At 37.9% G+C, this 18,320-nt stretch overlaps 1 protein-coding gene and 1 long non-coding RNA gene across 2 annotated transcripts in view; one reads left to right on the top strand and one right to left on the bottom strand.

Annotated features, from left to right (window-relative positions):
• Positions 1-14,582, bottom strand: part of LOC111322200 (ATP-dependent chromatin remodeler CHD8) — a 26,925-nt gene extending 12,343 nt beyond the window's left edge. The window contains exons 1-23 of the mRNA XM_022925264.2: positions 14,463-14,582; positions 11,777-13,486; positions 11,277-11,400; positions 10,913-11,122; positions 10,685-10,734; positions 10,477-10,597; positions 10,272-10,358; positions 6,909-6,974; positions 6,700-6,771; positions 5,799-5,926; positions 5,259-5,334; positions 4,933-5,045; positions 4,700-4,754; positions 4,347-4,410; positions 3,994-4,106; positions 3,383-3,544; positions 2,903-2,983; positions 2,069-2,800; positions 1,512-1,600; positions 1,331-1,421; positions 1,097-1,204; positions 610-791; positions 129-512 (exon numbers count right to left, since the gene is read on the bottom strand). Of these exons, the coding sequence (XP_022780999.2) occupies positions 129-512; positions 610-791; positions 1,097-1,204; positions 1,331-1,421; positions 1,512-1,600; positions 2,069-2,800; positions 2,903-2,983; positions 3,383-3,544; positions 3,994-4,106; positions 4,347-4,410; positions 4,700-4,754; positions 4,933-5,045; positions 5,259-5,334; positions 5,799-5,926; positions 6,700-6,771; positions 6,909-6,974; positions 10,272-10,358; positions 10,477-10,597; positions 10,685-10,734; positions 10,913-11,122; positions 11,277-11,400; positions 11,777-13,302 (4,634 nt within the window). The 5' untranslated portion in view covers positions 13,303-13,486; positions 14,463-14,582. The remainder of the gene's footprint in view (positions 1-128; positions 513-609; positions 792-1,096; positions 1,205-1,330; positions 1,422-1,511; positions 1,601-2,068; positions 2,801-2,902; positions 2,984-3,382; positions 3,545-3,993; positions 4,107-4,346; positions 4,411-4,699; positions 4,755-4,932; positions 5,046-5,258; positions 5,335-5,798; positions 5,927-6,699; positions 6,772-6,908; positions 6,975-10,271; positions 10,359-10,476; positions 10,598-10,684; positions 10,735-10,912; positions 11,123-11,276; positions 11,401-11,776; positions 13,487-14,462) is intronic.
• Positions 8,470-16,335, top strand: LOC148734420 (uncharacterized). Its single transcript, XR_015999260.1, has 2 exons — positions 8,470-8,818; positions 15,633-16,335. It is a non-coding gene; the product is annotated as an uncharacterized LOC148734420 (long non-coding RNA).
• The last annotated feature ends 1,985 nt before the right edge of the window (positions 16,336-18,320 follow it).

Below are 18,320 nucleotides of genomic sequence, written 5' to 3' on the forward strand. Positions count from 1 at the left end.
TTTCACATCTCTTTGCCTCTCTGCCTCTCAATAATATATTAATATAGAGGAGGAAAATTGCTTCTCAAAAATTCCTTAAGTGGAGTAGTTAATTTAGTTCTGAACATTTGACTGAAAAGTTCTCTTACTTATTACAGTGGTGTTGCAAATGCTTCTTGTAACCCTCATCCAATATTATAGTTTCTGGGTCACACGTACGCCACTCATTGCCAACTTCAAGAAGAGCAATGGCACTTTTGTTCTTGTTTGAGGTCTTTCCTTTCTTGTTCCTTGTCTTTGTCTTACCAGTCAATGGTAGGGGTGTGTAGGTGGCATCTCGCTCCTCACTGGGGAGTCTTTCTCGTGTAATAGAAGCTTTGACAAGGTCCCGAATGAAGCACTTCACTTTCTCATCTCCTTTGTAGTGGTGGAGGCAATAGACAAGTATTGTGCGGGAAATGGCCTCCACATCTCTTTCAGAGACCTTGGTTTTGAATCTTCCTGAAGAAATAATATCTTTCCACTGTCCCCAGCTAGAAAAACAAGACAATAAATGAGAACAATGACAAAGCAATCAATCAAGCATTCTTTGGGAAAACGACTTAACATTGAGTAAATTCCATGGCATACCCATATATAAGCAGGTTCTTTTCCACTCTGAAACATTCTACCCTGGTCCAGGATGATCTTCTTGGCAAAGGTGCTTCATCATCTTCTTCAAGGTCTAAGTCAGACAGTTCAAAATCCCCATCTTCATTTCCATATCGCTTAGTCTGTTTCCTTTGCCGAGGTGCATCAATAATACGATTATCCTACAAGAAAGTAAAAATATTGTCAGCCATGGTCAATACATAAATAGTACCTGTATCAACTGTACTTTTAATCTAAAGATTCAATTTTTTCAAGGATACATGTATCTATGCAAAACTATAGGCCTCAAAGCACGTAGCCTAGGATTGTTGTGGTGAGAAAATGTTGCAAACTGGACTCTAAAATTAAGTAAAGCAACATATCAGCACCTAATATAAAATCATAAATAAAACACTGATTGCCACACTACAGTGGGTGCTTCCCCCCTTCATTAAATGTAGGTATGGCTGTGGCCTTTGTGACTTACCTTGTTCATGAGATCAACATCTAATTCTGCCTTCTTTGCCCACTTTTGCCAAAAGTCAGGATCGTCAATGTCAATATCTTCTTCACCCTTGGATGACACAAAGCTTGCCTACAAAATGATCCACAGCATGAGTGATGATTGAGTGACTGTGCACAACAAAACAGGGCCTAATAATAATGGCAACTACAGAAAGGAGAGCTTTTTAAATTTTGTAGAGAAAAGCCTATTCTTCACCTTAGCAAAAGTTGATCCCTTCCCCTGAGACTCAATTTGAATTACTTGTGTACGGCGTTCAAGAATTTGGTCAATGTCTTCTTCACAGAATCTACAATGACAAAACAAATCAAGGCAAGGAATATGTAAGTGAAGTGATAGAAAACCTCCTTTAATTTACACATTTGTGTAACACACTTACTTGGAGCTGTCATCATTTTCTTCTTCCATAATTGCACCATAAGCACCCTTTCTCAGCAAGTCTTCAATTTCTCTTTTGGACAATGATTGCTACAGAATGCAAAGAACCTGCTTAGCTGCAGCTTGAATTCATTTTTTTGCAAGAAACAAAAGGTAGACCTTGTAATGCTCAATTCTATGACAAGATCCTTCACTCAAAGAGAAACCTTATTTATTTTCTTTGTTCTAATATAATGCCTCTCCATTTAATCATTCTTGGGACAATTGGGCATTTAGCTTGAATCAGTGGGATTAAAGTTACACCATTGTTTCTGCACCTCTACAATGAACAGTTGTGACCACATACTGTAGCCACATGTTCTAAAATGTGTGACTGTGGCAGCTCTGAACCCAACATCACAAGTCAGGCCAGGAGTACCAAAAGCTACAAGATACTGAACTCAAAGCATGACAAACAGATTAGAATTCTTTGTGTAAAGAGTGGCTTAGCACAGCTTTTACAGAGCTTAACTATGACTGAATACTCTCACACTTTGGTTCTTACACTTTGGTTCTTACATTATTGCTTGCATTCTCCTTGGTATTCATGGACTGTAAAACAGCTTTATCCAGACCAAGTTTCATGCTTGCCCTGTCAAACATTTCACGCTCATAAGAGTTCCTTGTAATGAGCCGGTAAACCTTGACAGACTTGCTCTGCCCAATACGATGACATCTTGCCTGAGCTTGAATGTCATTCTGGGGATTCCAGTCAGAGTCAAAAATGATAACAGTGTCTGCTGCTGTCAGATTGATTCCCAAACCTCCAGCTCGGGTACACAACAGAAACACAAAACGGTCAGAGTCAGGCTTACTGAACCTGTCAATAGCTGCCTGACGCAGGTTTCCTCGCACACGCCCATCTATCCTCTCATAAGGATACCTCATGTGAACAAGATAGTCTTCCAAAATGTCAAGACAACGAACCATCTGCGAGAAAACTAGGACCTTATGCCCACTGGATTTCAGTTTTGGTAGAAGTTTATGAATAAGCACCAGCTTTCCAGAAGCATCAATCATGATGTTTACATGCTTGACTGTCTTCTCAACCAATGACAAGTTATGCTCTGCAAGCACCTTCTCCTCAGCTCCAGTGATCAGGAAAGGGTGATTGCAGCATTTGCGAAGTTCCATCATGGTGTTCATTAAGTTTGGTACATTTGCACTAGATGTTGCTCCCTTGCTTAAAAAGGCAAAGTTGCGCTCAAGAATTGCCCTATACAGTTTCTTCTGGATGGTGGTAAGTTCAACCTATAAATGTAAATAATTTTAAGACGAACATTTTAGAAACTGGTTTTTCTTAAGTAAAGTAATAAATACTAACAAGCACAAAAGGAAGAAAAAACATCCTACCTCAATGATGGTTTCTTCTTTGGGTGCAATGTTTTTCTCAACATCTTCCTTCAGTCGCCTCAACATCATTGGCTTTAGAAGCTAGTGAAAATGTTAGAAAACGAAAATGGTAAAACCCTTTCTGAGAGTATGTGCAAGGTGCACTTGTTGAATCTTAGTTCTTGGCTCAAACTTTGGTTTCCACAAACAGTGATAACAAAAATAATAATAATGATAACAAAAATAATAACAATAATAAATAAATAAAAGTTTATGAAAGAGACCAGAACAAGACCAAAACAGGGACAAATGTAAAGTGACATAAATATTAAACTTAACTTGAAGGGAAGCCTCCATTAAATGATGCTAAATTTCAGAGCAAGTGATAGCTACATTCCAGAATTGTATTATAAGACAAATTTTTCCTTTGACAAATAAACTCTTTTCAAAAAGAGCTGACCATAAGTGGTCAAGAAAAAAAGTAGCAAGTTGTTGACAAACCTGTTTGAGTTTCTCAACCTGAGCTTCAGTTTTAAGGTCACCAAACTCCATAAGAAAGGCAACCTGAGAAGGAAACTGAGCTGGTTCCAGGAAGTTCAAAAGACTAAACAGCTCATCTACATTGTTTTGCAGAGGGGTTCCTGTCAGTAGTATTCGGTGTTCCTATTACAAAAAAAACAACAACAAACAAACAGGGACCGCTTGTTTAAGTAACTGCCTTAACTTTTTATGAAATACATACAATCAGTTCATTAATAGCAATGGCTTAGGTACAAAGGTTCTCTTCATTACTCATTACTCTACATAAAATGTACAACTTATCAAAACCATTCAGTAAAACCAAATGGGACTGACTTTTACTTCACTCACTGAACTCACCAAACTTTTCTCAGCCATCAGGATAAACCACTAACATTCCACGTCAACAACCTGTATTGTTCTCAAACCTTTATTAAGATTCGACATTAGCCTCCAGAAAAGTTTCCCTTGCTTTTCCTGTTTCATAATCTACTCTATCATTTGGAATGTTTTAAATTTGAGAACAGGCTAACAGTGTTTGTACATGGTAACTCCCTTAAACAAGAGGGCATCAAAAATAAGTTCTTTAATACCATGCTGAGGTTGTTCAGTCCTTCCAGTAGTTTACAGTTACGGTTCTTTAAGCGATGAGCCTCATCAATAACCACACATCTCCAAGGCACTGCACTCAGTTGCATGTTGTCAGCTTATGGGAAAGATTGAAATAGAGATCAGGATTGATATTATTGATGTAAACTTCTCATGTGAAAAAAAGAGTTGAACGTCTCATTACTCCACATAAAATTATTTTCAGCTTCATCAAATGGAATGGCAAAACTTAGGAGAATGCTCCTACTGAGGAAGGGAAACAATTTTGGGTGGAATGATTAAAAAAGGGTTGTACCTGAAATTATAAAACTGTTCAATGGAAATAAAATCTTCATACCTATGATTATTTCATATGTTGTTACCATTGCTTCAAATTTGTACAATCCTGGAACTGGTTGGCCCTGAGAAATTAACAAACAGTGTACATGTCATTGCTTCAAAATTTCAGAATTGAGCAAGACACTTTTCAAAATAAAATGACACTTTTCAAAAACACCTTCAGCCCATAAAGTTTAATCTGTTCAAACTTTATATTCCAGTTTATTCACAACAGGTTGCATAATGAGGAGCAAGAAATCAACTGCATTCTGATCACCGAATAAGATGTTATAAAGATGGGCATTCAACTATCTACAATCTGTAAAAAAGACCCCACTCAACTATTTTACAATGTACATAAAGGTCACTTACATGCTCATCTCTGAAGTAAAATTCATACTCTTGAATCAAGTGACGGCTTGACGCACTAGAATACAAAAGAGGCCACATGTAAATCAAAGGTACAGCCTTAATACAGTATAGTAGTGCATGTAGCAGAAACATGTAAAATCTAGCCAGTTTTCCTGAGTTTCTTCCTATCAATATTTAAATCTTGTGTTAAAAATTAATTAAGTTTTAAAGACTTAAATCAGCTGAGGACTTACCTTCCATGGTAGACAACAGCATTAATGTCACTCCAAGTCTCAAATTCTCTTTGCCAGTTGGAGATTGTAGAGAGAGGTGCTATTACAAGAAATGGACCCCTAACACCATATCGCTGCGAAAAAAAAAAACAATCAACTTACCGCAATTATTGACTGTAACTGGTCCTTTTAAAACTACTGTCTAGTTGCTTGGTTCTAACAACCAACTTAAACTGTTGAAGACCACAAAGATTTAAATCTAACCTTACTTTCCCTTACCATCATATTTGTTGCAAAGGTGTCCTAGGCCTAAGATTCTATATAACGCAAACACCTTTCCAACTTACCTGCATCTCAACCAGAAACGAAATGGACTGAATGGTTTTCCCAAGTCCCATCTCATCTGCTAGAATGGAATTTTGCCTGGATAAAAAGTTTAAAAATAAAACAAACATCAAACTTTGCAATTAAACATTAGAATCCATTCCAATAAATTTACAACAAAGTAACAAATTTATTTGAAATGCCATTTGACCTGTATTTCTTTCATTTATATCACAAAACTGCTCTAAATATATTTCCACTGCCTGTACGAATATTACAGAAGAATCATGCACAAGAGCTACTTCAGTCTGCTTGGATATAAAGCAAGAAGGGAAAACAATCAGCTCTATTAAGAAAGCTGCACATCACAATAGAGTTCAAAATTCTCTCGCCACTACACAAAATTCTCCAACGGGTTGCCATTGCCTGAATTATCTTATTTTTAATCTACATGTAATGCTTGACACTCTTCTTTTGCTACTAAATTTCTTGAAAAAAATTCCACATTATCAGACCACTTCATGCTAAGAACAAAACAGTTTTCATGCAATTTAGTCATGTACCTGTTACACCAGCAAAAGGTGAGCCAATTAACACCTTCTAGCTGATAGTCACGTAGAGTATTCCCTTCCTTATACACTGGCGATACAGCCATCTTGCACCACTCATGTGGGTAGGGGCGAGGACGGAACTACAGACACACAAAAAAACAAAAAACACAATTAAGCCTACTTGGTTACTTCTAAGAGTAAGGGTCATTAATGCAAGGGGTCTAATTGTTAAGCCATGACAGTTCAGGGTCTTATTCTGCACACAAAATCATCTTCAACCTCACGCGGATTTAATAATAGATATGTTTGTTGTTCAAAAAGATTGTCAGGCCTGCACATTGTCACAATAGGCTTTAAGGGATCTCATTACCAGACTGATGCTTGTGTTAAGGTCAGACCATGTCAAGAGGTTAAAAATAGCAAAACTTACCACAAGGACACTAAAATTAATTGTAGTTTCCCATGAGTGCTTAATTAAAAAGCTTTTCACTCTTCCTCACGCAAAAATTAGTTACTTAGCAGATATGATAATTTAGCAGAAATTGTTACTTGAGAGAGGCACTTCCACAGTGATGTTTGACTGTGTTATTTTTAGCCACAAAATGCCACTGAGAGAACTGGTTTCAATCACCCAATTTTCAGAGTTCTGAAATTTTTTTTGCCCATGCATTCCACGACACTTCATACATTTTTTTTCCTTTGTGTAAGATTGAACAGGTTGGCTTACAGGGTGAATAAACATCAGATCACATAACAATCTAGCTTAAGGAGTCTAATATGCTCTTCTCCAAGCATCAGTATAAGGCAAGATATACATGTAAATGCAAGGAATAGTAAGTGGCTGGGATATTGAGCACTACATGTTGACATTGGATGGGATTCCTACATTATGGGGTCAGGGCCAAAAACTTACCTGTCTTAGAGCCATAGGTGGTTGTTCCTTAAGTTTATGGAACTGCTTGATTTTTGTTTCATCAACGTCAGCCTGACAATGAACAACGAGCAAAAAATTGTTATCGTGGTGTTCAGTTGTTTTTAAAATCAGGACTTCAAACAACTTAGCTGAAACAGTGAGATACAACTATGCCAGATAGACTTATGATTTTTCTCTGTACCACTTGCCTCAATTTCCCAAGTACTTTCTTCATAAGGCTGTGAACACCATTTAACAAGGTAGTGGGTGATTGGCTGTAAGAGTGAGACAAAATAATTTATTGCATGTGGATAATTATACTCAATACAGGCCAAAAAACAAAAACAATTTGCCAAATTCAAGATATAAATTTAGCAAATTTTCAACATTGTTAAAATGTTTTTTTTAACGATAGCATTATATCAGTCTCTTCCCATAAGACAACTATTTTCAAGCTTGCTTTAAAAAAATAACCTCCACAAGAACAGAATGCTGCCATGCACAGACTCAATTTCAAAATTAAAATGTTTGATTTGTATGCTTGTAGTGAAGTGCTCTGAAATAGCATTCAGAAACTTGTCTGACAAGCAACAAGTTTTCTTGGAGGTTTAACATATCACTGTCATTAATCAAAAACATAATAATGAAGTTTTTTTTTTTTCAAGGAAAACCTCTTTAAAAAACTCAGTCAAAGACAAAAAAATCTAAGAATGAAAGACCAAATTACTCCATTTGACTCTGGATTTAGCAATTCACTAGGAATGTAGAATTACATCTGTAATCACTGTCCCTTTTAATTCTTGTCTAGCAGCTACCTTCAAGGGCTACTGACAATGATTTCACAGTGCTGTCAGTCAAAGAACTATAAAGATCCCAACACCCTCTATAATACTTCCTCTTGGTTTAATTAAGTACCCACGCTATAATTAAGAGATAAACACATTCTGCATGGACAAAGACTATCAGAGAAAATCTTGCTTGAATAACCTTAGAGTAGTAAGGAAATTTTTAAAAGAAAAATGACCAGTATGCAGTTTCCTGATGTTTTAGAATCTTAATTTTATAAGAGGAAAGTAAAACCAGTTGCTCTGATGAATGTCTGAGGAAGTTGGAAATACAGGAAACAGTCTTTATAGACTAATCAATTTAGCCAAAATGACTCGATGCTTCATTTAATGAATTGTTCAATAACACTCTTATTACCATTTGCAAATAACAGTTTAATAAGTGATCAAAAGGCTGGTCAGAGGAAAAAAAAAACACAAGAAAATATAAGTAGAGGGAACTAGGAACAAGGAAAAAGGGAAGTTCCAAGTTATCAAAACATCATTCAGGCTGTTGTTCTGATAACTTAGAAAGTGTAAATACATAATTTTTCCCAACAATATGCCTCAAAACCAGTCAACTGTGTAAGAAGGGTACTTGTCCTGGTGAATATACCAAAAGAAGTAACAGTTACAGACAGTCAGCAACGAGTCATTTTGTGTTAGCTGTCTCTTAAAATTCAATGTCTGCATCTATCTGCTTTGCGTAATTAAATAGCACACCCTATGGTGATAATGGTTTGTCAAACTCAGCCATGAAAGTAAATTTCAACAACAGAGTACAAATCATAATCACAACAAGAAAAATACAAAATGAAGTCTTCCCCAGTAAAATAAATAACACAACATCAAAGCTTGCATCATTACAAATAACAACAATTTTCTTTCCACCAAAACAAGCCTCCGCGGGCAATGCACCAGACAGTATAAACACCTGCAGGAAATGCGCAGTTGCAATTTAGGAGATGACACAAAAGAGTATTTCATAGTTCACAAGAGTCACTGGGATAGATTTAAACAGAAGGCTAAAAAGGATTAGACTTGACAGGACAAAGTTATGGACCTTATTTCACCAGTCAAAAAATCAGAGACTGTATTACTTGAACCATATCATATATGGTTCACGTAATACTGCTGTATAACACCAGTGTGATATCCAAACACAGATGGCAGATAAAAATGTCAACAGCATACTGTCACTGAAGACATATCAACTCCAAGATCGCAATTAATGAAGAGAGTGGTTGCATTGATCTTATTCAGGTTCAAAAGCCTTGGCAGCTTCTCAATATGAGGTAATGTGTGAAAAATATACACCATTCTGTAAATAGATCATCCAAATCATATGCTTTGAAGTAAAACTGCTGTCTAAATGGCATATTTTATGTATTAAACATCCAAGACAACAACATTATGAGTATACATCAAGGGTAGAACACCTTTTAAATTCACCCATTCTGTTATCAATGTAATCATACTTCATGGTGGAGAAAACATGGTCATTAACTTAATAACACATATCCACTAAATATAGGAAAATTTATTGAAGGAAAGCCAGAAAAATACTATATTTCATGAAACAAAAGCAGGGCAGAATTAATTATTCATGCTTAAAAAGGGTGGAACATGTTAAATTTGCATATTTCTTAGACACAGATGGTGAATCTGGCTTACTGTAAAGCCAAAAAACAACATTCCTTTCATTTAGAAGCTATACAATCTGTATTGAGTTAATTGAAATGTAAACTAACAATATCAGTAAGAAAACTTAACAAGGTCTGTAGACTGAAAAGTCCACATAAAAGAACATGGTTCAAATCATTCTTCCTACTCTTGTTTTGCACTTGTGACCTTTAAAGCTTCACTCCTATTTTCATAATGACATCCCAATCAAAATAACCTGAACTGTGAAGATTTCATTTATCATCACTACCATCTGTGAAAGGCCAAGGTATTCCCTGCTTATCAGTGAAATTGATTGCCTAATGTCTCCCTCACATAGACAAAAGCTAGACATGGTGGATCAATTATGATTTGAAACAAATAGCAACAGAAAGAAACTTGAAGGAACAAAGCCCTTGCTAATTTGTCTGTCTTGCTTGAATAATAAAAATCTCAATAAAAAGGAAATGTCATTAAAGAGTTTTCAAAGGGAAGCGTGGTCTATCAGAGTTGTGTAAGTGATTAAATTTTGGTTAAATAACTGATACATGACCCCTTCACCGCAGACATCAATATCCTCTAATACAAGAGAGAATATCTGCATGCGCCACATAATTATCACCATCAGCACTTCAATATCAAGTGTTTCAACTCCCATCAAACATAAAGATAACACAGATATAAACTCTTTACCAACAGAAAACTGCTAATTTTATTTTTAGAAGCAAACAGATTAGTGACTAGAGTACAAACAAATGACCTTCAAGTGAATAACTGTATGTTTATCCCACAAGTTATTAGGATGACAACATAAATAAAACAATCTGATTATTTTAAATGTAATGTCACGCACTACTTCTTATGCTCATTGAATACTTCAGCAAGGCACACATGTAAAACATTTATCCTTCTGGCTTTTGCAATCGAGACAAACTCTGAGATAACGTTTTTACTTTCTTTCAAAAGATGTGCATGTACAAATGCCTGTTACCAAAAGAAAACTTTTAACTTTAATTCTTGATACTTGAGTAAACAGGTTAACATAGTAATGCAAATTACTGCTTACTATTTATCCAGTTGACTCACCTCGCCAGTGTTTTGATCAACTCCTGTAGACATATCCAGTACTCTGTCTACTTCAACATAATCAGGATTAAAAGGTTCCTCATCAAGCTAAGGGCAAACACAATGTATATTTACTGATAAAGCAAGATTCTATTGTCACATACTGGTGTCAAGACTACTAAGTACAACTTCATTCTTTAAAAACAAAAATAATATGATTGCATACCTCACTGAAAAAGGCCATAGAGTTTTGTTGCTTTGCTCTGTATCGTTTGATTTTCATGTGTATTCTTTTGTCTCCCCTTGCCAATTTTTCCGCTGTTGCCCATTCACAATGCAGATATGAGCTAAAGGAGTACATAATGTAAAGATAAGATAATGGTTCAGAGTGCCATTTTTATTTCAACACCAACACCACCAAAAATTGCACTCACTAATTCTTGAACTTGACCAAGAATTCTTCGTAACTTCCTAGTTCTTCATCCTACAAAAAGAACATTCCAAACTTCATAAAAAGAAACAGTACAAAAGTTTATATAATAATCAACAAATTCCCACATATGATTATTTAGAGCCAGTCATCAAATTTGTGCTATATTTGAAATCACTTCCTAAGGAATACTATACAAAGCCTGTCAGAGAATAAATCAGAGACTTTGTACCTGTTTTGTTCTCATGGCCAATATTTTTTCAACTGTGGTTGTCTCTTCAACTTCGGGTCCCATTGGTATATGGGCTTGACCAGCGCCGTCACCTGGAAATGTTGCCTGCAATCCACCTTCTGCCATCTCTTTCTCTCCCTCCTCCTCAGACAAGTTATAATCAAAGTCATCCTTGTAAGTCTTCTTCTTACGTTCTCTGAGTGACCGTCGCTGGAAATGGTCCCAGAATCATGTCAGAAAAATTTACCTCCAGAAGTTACAAAGATCAGTAATCTTAAGCAAAGACCAAATTTAGAAAAAAAAAAAAAAAAAAAAAAAAAAAAAAGCCTAAATTTCAACCCAATCTTGATCAGGTTTGACTTACAGTGATGTTGGAGGCATGATCTTCTTCAAAATAACTTGGGGAATTAGGTGGTGAGGGTTCAGCATCAGATGAATCTTTCCTACTTCGTATAGGTGCTGGTTTTGCTAACACAGTGGCTGGGGGCCTGTGATAATATAGAACAGACAATACAAGTCAAGCTTGTACAAAAAAAGAAGTTTTAACTGCAAAGTCAAGAATGGGGAATGCCTTCTGCAATATCTCAGTGCATTTTCAGGAGGTAACTATCAAATATTGGTTAAGACACAAGAGGTGGTGTTAATATCACTTGGATAATCACATTATTGGCACAAGTTGAAGTTTAATCCTAGTATGACCTTGACAAATGACCTGTAGTGTAACTATGTACAAAAATTAACAAATTGTTGCGTCATACAAAGATTAATCGTTCATCAACACACACACACACACATATATATACATAGATACATATCTGGGGATAAAAAGAGATAAGAGAACATAAACAATGCTTATAACAGAACCTTGAGGTCTGTGAGCTCCGTACTGGTGCTGGTTTAGAAACGATCGAAGGGCCCAGACTGATAGGGTCCGCAGGCATAGGGTGCCTGGAAAAATCCAATCCTCCCGTATTCACTGCTGAAGGATTTGTCATCATTCGCTGGCCTGATGACATTGGTGGAAACCCAGGCATCATGGGCCTTCCATCACTGTTCTGTAATGCTGCTTTTGCCATAGCTTCAACTGCAATTCTGTTAGCCTTCTCCTGCTGCCTTTGTTGCTGAATGAACCTCATCTGGTCATAGTTTTGAGGCTGAAAGTTAGGTTGCACACGTTGTTGCTGCTGCATGGCATAAATCTGATAAAGTCTTTGGAACTGATATTGCAACTGTTGCATTTGAGCAGGCTGACCCATGTCTCGCATCTGTTGAATTTGTTGCTGGATCCGCTGCATTTGAAGCAAGATCGCTGATGTCTTTACCTGCATCAGGTCCTGAGGGTCTGACATTTGTAAGTTGGTAAAATTATATCCTGGCTGTTGAGGAGTTGCCATATTATTATGATTCCCAGGATTGAACATATCTTGATCAGCTCCACTAGAAACTCCTCCATTGAAAGCAGCATATTGTGGATTTTGAAATTGTTGTGAATTGTATCCTGATTGAGGAGAATTCTGATGCATACCCATGGGTGGTCTGGGTCCACCTTGAAAAGTACTATAGGAGAAATTTCCATCCCCAGCTGCCCCAGTAAGTGAAGATTTATTCTGATCCAAATCCACTGTATTACCAGATACTAAGTGCTGTAAACGACTCTGGCCCCCCAGTTCTACTTGTTGCTGGTTCCCTTCTGAACCTTGAAGATGTCTGTAGAGGGCTTGCTGTGGACTAATTTGCTTCTGCTTCTGCTGTTGATTTGACTCCATTGTCTTGGGGCTTGTACCCTTAGGAGAAGAACCCGAGTAAGGAAGTGAAGGTGATTGATTTGGGTGCTGAAGTCTAGGAGATTGTGAAGCCCCAGATGGGAAGATATCTGGAGAGGAATTCATAGAAGATTGATTCGCAAAATGTTGAAGTCTCGGAGATGAGGACCGCGGAAACCCATAGCCAAATGGCTGTCGAAACGGTGATTGTTCAGATGCCTGCGAAAACCCAGTATAATTAGGGGAGCTTCGTGACGTTTGGCCACGCGGCCAACACATGTTTATCTGCGATGGTGGACGAAATTCGGCGAACTGTTGTTGAGAGGACGACTGCAGAGAATGAAATCGTTGCGGTGATGACGACAATAACGGATCGTTAAAGTGTTGAAGTTTCTGCGAGGGCGGTAAAAATGGTGACGCGGAAGACCGTTCATCGAAATGTTGAAGCTTTGGTTGATTCGAGTTTGACGGTGATTGTGACTGAAATCCTGCAAAAGACGCGGAATGCTGCAGCCTTTCTTGCAGCTGTCCTCCTTGGCTTCCGTGTGAGCCGAGCGTTGATCCAAGACCTAACTCGTCCAAGCCATTATTGACTCCATCAAAGATGCCTAGAAATGGATCCGCCATGATGGGTCATCGGAGATCGAGGCAGAAGCGCTCTCCGATTTTTCTCTTCAACCGAAAAGTGTAAAATTATCCATCATCATGTTCTTTTGTAAATCCTTTTGAAAGAGTCTCCTTCAACGGCCATGGAAGCGAGGACAGTTTCTTAAAGCTGGCTACTCTATTCGCCGCCGTCAATGAAGCCGTTCTGAAAAGAGAGAAAAGGTCACGAAAGACGAACCAAGTTAAAGACCAACGACTCTAATCCTTGGAAAACCGAAGAAGAAGACAGTCAATTAATGGTAATATGATATGTAAACAGGAGAAAAGGAAAACGACGGAAAACGGAAAACCCACACCAACTTCCACCACTTAAATGTGTCGGTACGAATGAATGAAATGCGAGCGAAAGGTTTGCGTAACCCGACATTTGTCGTGCGTTCATACATTACGTTGCATGGCCCGCTATCCTACGGAATGCTTACCAGTTTCGAAGGGTTTTCATTTTCAACGGCTAAAACCCTGTGAATTAACCGTTCATTGTTCTTCAAACGCAACGCAATCGCATAAAGAAAGGCAGCGTTATCCCAAAAAACCCTGAATTAAAAGTTAAGTGCGTTCGTGTCGAAATACGGGGACGAAGCCGGTTCGGGCATAGCTTTATAGCCGACAAAAAAATTCCCCCTGTCAAAACCTATTATTATCTTTACAGTCTTCGTTTACTACCAGATTCAATTACTGTGACAACCTCCAGTTGAGAGAGTTAGAACCACGAAGCAAGAAAACATATTCATACAAGTGGAGCGAGCAGGGAAAAACAAAAGCTTTCATGCCAAGTCAGGCCAGGTGTAGGAAAGTTGTCCACAATAACAAAGTAAAATTCGTGTTCACTAGTTGATTCATATGTGCAAATTGATGCCTGTCCTCGATAACCTCGACAATTTGGACCATAAAGTCTCCAAAAATCCTCAAAAGTCGAGTACCCTTTAACAGCATTTAAGTATGCAAACGCCAAGTGGTAACGTCCATGCTTGTTTGCAACGTCAAGGGAACAAAAGCGAAATGTGGGAAACACGAAGGATATTTTGGCTGCCCTTCATAAGCGCTCCAAGTGAAGTAATTGATGTCATATAGGGTCAACAACGCGATTAAAACATGGTCAAACACAAAAACATAAAACTAACCTACAAAAAATCCAGTCTACCCAGCTCCAAGAATGGAAAAAGCCCGAGAAAAAAATCCCCTTCGGTGAATAAGCGAAAGGTTTTGAGATGAACTCGAACACGAATATCATGCTTTCACTGGCCACCACGTTACTACCTGCTGACAACCAATCAGATCGCAGCTTTTAGAAAAAGTTCCCGGATAAATGGGGGGTAGCATATATTAACGGGGTCACCCTGAGGCCAAGTTTGACAAAGAAACACATTCGTTAAGAAAACTTCGAATCTAACTTTAATATACATAGCTAGTTAGTTAGTTAACGGAATAATTAGGATTATTTGTCTAAGTCTGTTGTTCGTCCGGACTAGGAAAAGCTTTGACATCTTTTTTATGAAGCGCGACCAAGAATAGGTTGAAAAAGCAATCAACACTCTTAGGCAATCCGTACTACGTCATCTTCATTGTGTGACACGAAAAGCTAGGACAAAGGTTCTTTATTCGATTGAAAAAAAAAAGAAAAAAAAAAAAAAAAAGTAAAGAAGAAAGAGAAAAAGACATTTCATGACACGGCATTCGTGAACTTAACGTCTGAGTACCTCAGAGATTTTTGACATAAATGACAAGGATTTACGGTTCCTTGACTTAACGAACCCAAAAGTATTCGGATGACTTAAAGAAAAAAAATATTTCCAAGTAAGCTCTCGGCGAAACTTTCATGCACGGAATACGTTGGCTTTGAGAGCACTGAATTAGACTTAGTCTGGTTGGGTAAACTGGTAGTCCCGTTTGGCGCTGAATTCTAGTCTCTGCTCAAATAAGAAATTTCTGTAATAATTTCCGCTGAAACGGCTGCTTTGCCAAGAGAAACAGGCTGCAATCTTCCAAATTTCTGTCCAAAAACCCGGATTGAGTTTTCGTGTAAGAAAATGCGGCTTAGTTTCCGAGTTTTCGGTTTAAAATATGGTATCACGGTGGTACTGGCGCGGGTAAGGTTGCTTGCTCATATACATGAACAGATCTGGGGTTGTACATTGCAATTACGACGCGCTCCGGAGGAACCGTGCCTGCATAGGCCTTGCTTGCAATCTGAGTTTAGACTGAATAATCGTCATGGAGAAAATATTTTGATCTATCAGTGCAAAAGCTTAAGTCCCTGAAAATAACTTGACCGAAATTTTCTTTTTATCTAGGCCAGTGGCGACGAGTTGCCAACATTTCATCCCCATGATGTTACAACGTGCCATAGAGGATGTCTGAGAAGAACAAGAAGATCGTAGAAAGCAATTGGAATTTTAACGCCTCCGTGCGCAAACCACCATATTTGTCCTTGTCTCTCGACTTTGTCTGTGAAGTACTTTATTTGGTTGTAAGTGAACAGCTAAATAGAGACACATGTACTGTCAATCATTGACAATTAAGCCGGCTGGTTAATCGTTTAGTCCTTCATTCTATTTCTCTTTTTCACGTAACATATCGCATTTTCACAATCGTGGAAATGTGTGTTGATTATCCAACAGCTGAGCGAACCCTCCATCCCAGTAGCAAACTTACAGTGCCCCTCCGGAAAGAAAATGTAGTTGACAGTCAAAAATGTTTTGTAAACATGACAAAAAGACAAAGAACAACTAACAACAGTTTTCTGATGGTCGAACTGAAAGGAAACGCAAATTTTTCCTTTTTATTTCTCTCCAATCTTCCACTTCTCATCATCACGCGCATGAAAATTATAGAATAGTCCTTCACGATCTTATCATTTTTCCGTTTGCGAAGAGAGAGATGTGTTGTAAAACAGCAAAATTCTCATTCTTTATTTCTCCTTCATATCAGAACAAAAGCTGGATTGTCAACATTAAAATTACTCAAAATAAAAGTAAAACAATCATGGTGACAGCAGCTTTTACGCTCGTTCAGTGCGAAGAGGAAGATTGAGCTGCACATTTTACCAGCGACATCTTTTTACTTCTCTTTCGGGTCACGCTCAGCTTATTTTGAATTCACCTTTTATGCGCGTAAACCCCGTAGAGTTTGCGAGAACCAAAATTCACTTTAGCTATCGTAAAAGCCTGTCAATCAAAAAGTGGACTATCAAAAGGATTTCCTTGTTTGACTATTCAAACAATAGGCGATATTGTTACTTAGCGTGTAAGACATTGTTCGATGCTGTTCTTCTATTGGTCATTCGACAAATCCACCTGCCGAAACCCGTATACGTGTCGTGGATCTCTGCTGTTTACATGCATTCATTACGGCCGATCAAGCCATCACAAAACACGTGTTTCTTACAAACCAAAGGGAACCAGAAAGCGAAAGCGGTGATATGACTTTATTCCCCAAAACCGTTCTAGAACCTGCAAGAGAAATTTACCAAAAAATCCCTCCCTCCTAATTTCCCAGTCAGTCGCTATTTTCGGATCAGATCGACAGCAGAAGAGAGATCAGTGGTCTCTTAAAATATTCTACGCCTTAACTGTCCACCCACGTCAATAATACATCTGATGTTTTTTTTTTTTTTCCAGCACTTTAGGTTATAATTTGAATTCCCTATCAGCCCCCAAGACCTGGAAAAATTATTTTGGTATTTGATTGGAAACTATGTGCAAAATTAGCCATGTATCATTCTATGTTCTGCAAGCAAACTATCATGAAGTTGGTTTTGAATCTATAACTAAGACTTGGAACACAATTCTTCCGCAGATCGTGATCAGAGTAAGATAAAAAATCAAAGGTTTTGGTCGCACTCAACAACAAATTCCGAAAAAAAATTTTTTTGCCCAACGCTTACAGCTAGCTGACAGATTTTTTTTTTTGTTAACGCGATGTACGTTTGCAGTTGACTTGTCATTTTAAAAATATCGTTTCATCGTCGTTTGCACATATTATGCAATAATCACTAGTTTTACCTTTCCAGTTAACAGAATATGTTTCGTTTTGGAACCACTGTGTACCGGCAGAAACTGTCAGTTGTATCTGTTGTATCCTTCTGCCCTTTAGAAAAATGCCCCGAACGCGAAAATGTCGCGAAAACGTTCGACAGCAACGTGCTATCTCGAGTGTTAGCGTGATAAATTCAATTATTTCCACCAGATCGGGAATGGTGTGCCTGTGGCACTCTTGAAGAGGCCTGAAGTGGGTGTTATATTGTGGCATTGTTGGCATCTTGTTAAACAACTTCCATTTCCGTTTTTTCTGGAAAATGACATCTATCGTGATATCTTAAGCTAAAATAATTTCTTGGGTTCATCTGATCATTGCAGATATGGCATACTAATCTAGTAACAATTCTGCACTCGTATATTCAAATATCGTTCGAGAATTATTTCCCTCTCGATATGGCCAAGTTAGCTCCCAAGTGACCTGCAAAACACCGCTGTCCAAGATTGGTCTGTACGTTATGTCAAAGGACTGTCGTGTCAAAGTCGTCAAAGTGTATTTTTCTGGATATGATATTCTGCTCATGCGTAGTTGTTTCTGGTTCTTCCCTGGAACTCATGGTAGGTCAAATCCCTTGGTTGTCAGAGAAAATAATTTATGTCTATACGTAAACTACTCGCTTATCACAAAAAAGTCATTTTTTGCCTGTGTCTCTCAGATTACAATTACTTTCTCGCCAGTTGAAAATTTATCTGCCCACCACTTAATAAGTCATCATACTTTGTCCAACCTTGTCAAAAGTAGTTTAAAGGTTCGGTTTTGAGAGATATCCTGGAAACCTGCCTTCCCGCCCTGGCTTACAGCTATGGCGGGAACTGGCATGGCTCTCGAATGATTGAATATGGCGGAATGAATAGAAAATTACGAGGAACCCCTCTCCGATTGATGCTTCTTTAATTTTTTCGTCCGTATCTATCAATGTTAATCACTAGCTTCTTCAACCTTTC

This window comes from Stylophora pistillata, chromosome 3 (genome assembly GCF_964205215.1).
Source record: "Stylophora pistillata chromosome 3, jaStyPist1.2, whole genome shotgun sequence".
In the NCBI taxonomy this organism is placed as follows: Eukaryota; Metazoa; Cnidaria; class Anthozoa; order Scleractinia; family Pocilloporidae; genus Stylophora; species Stylophora pistillata.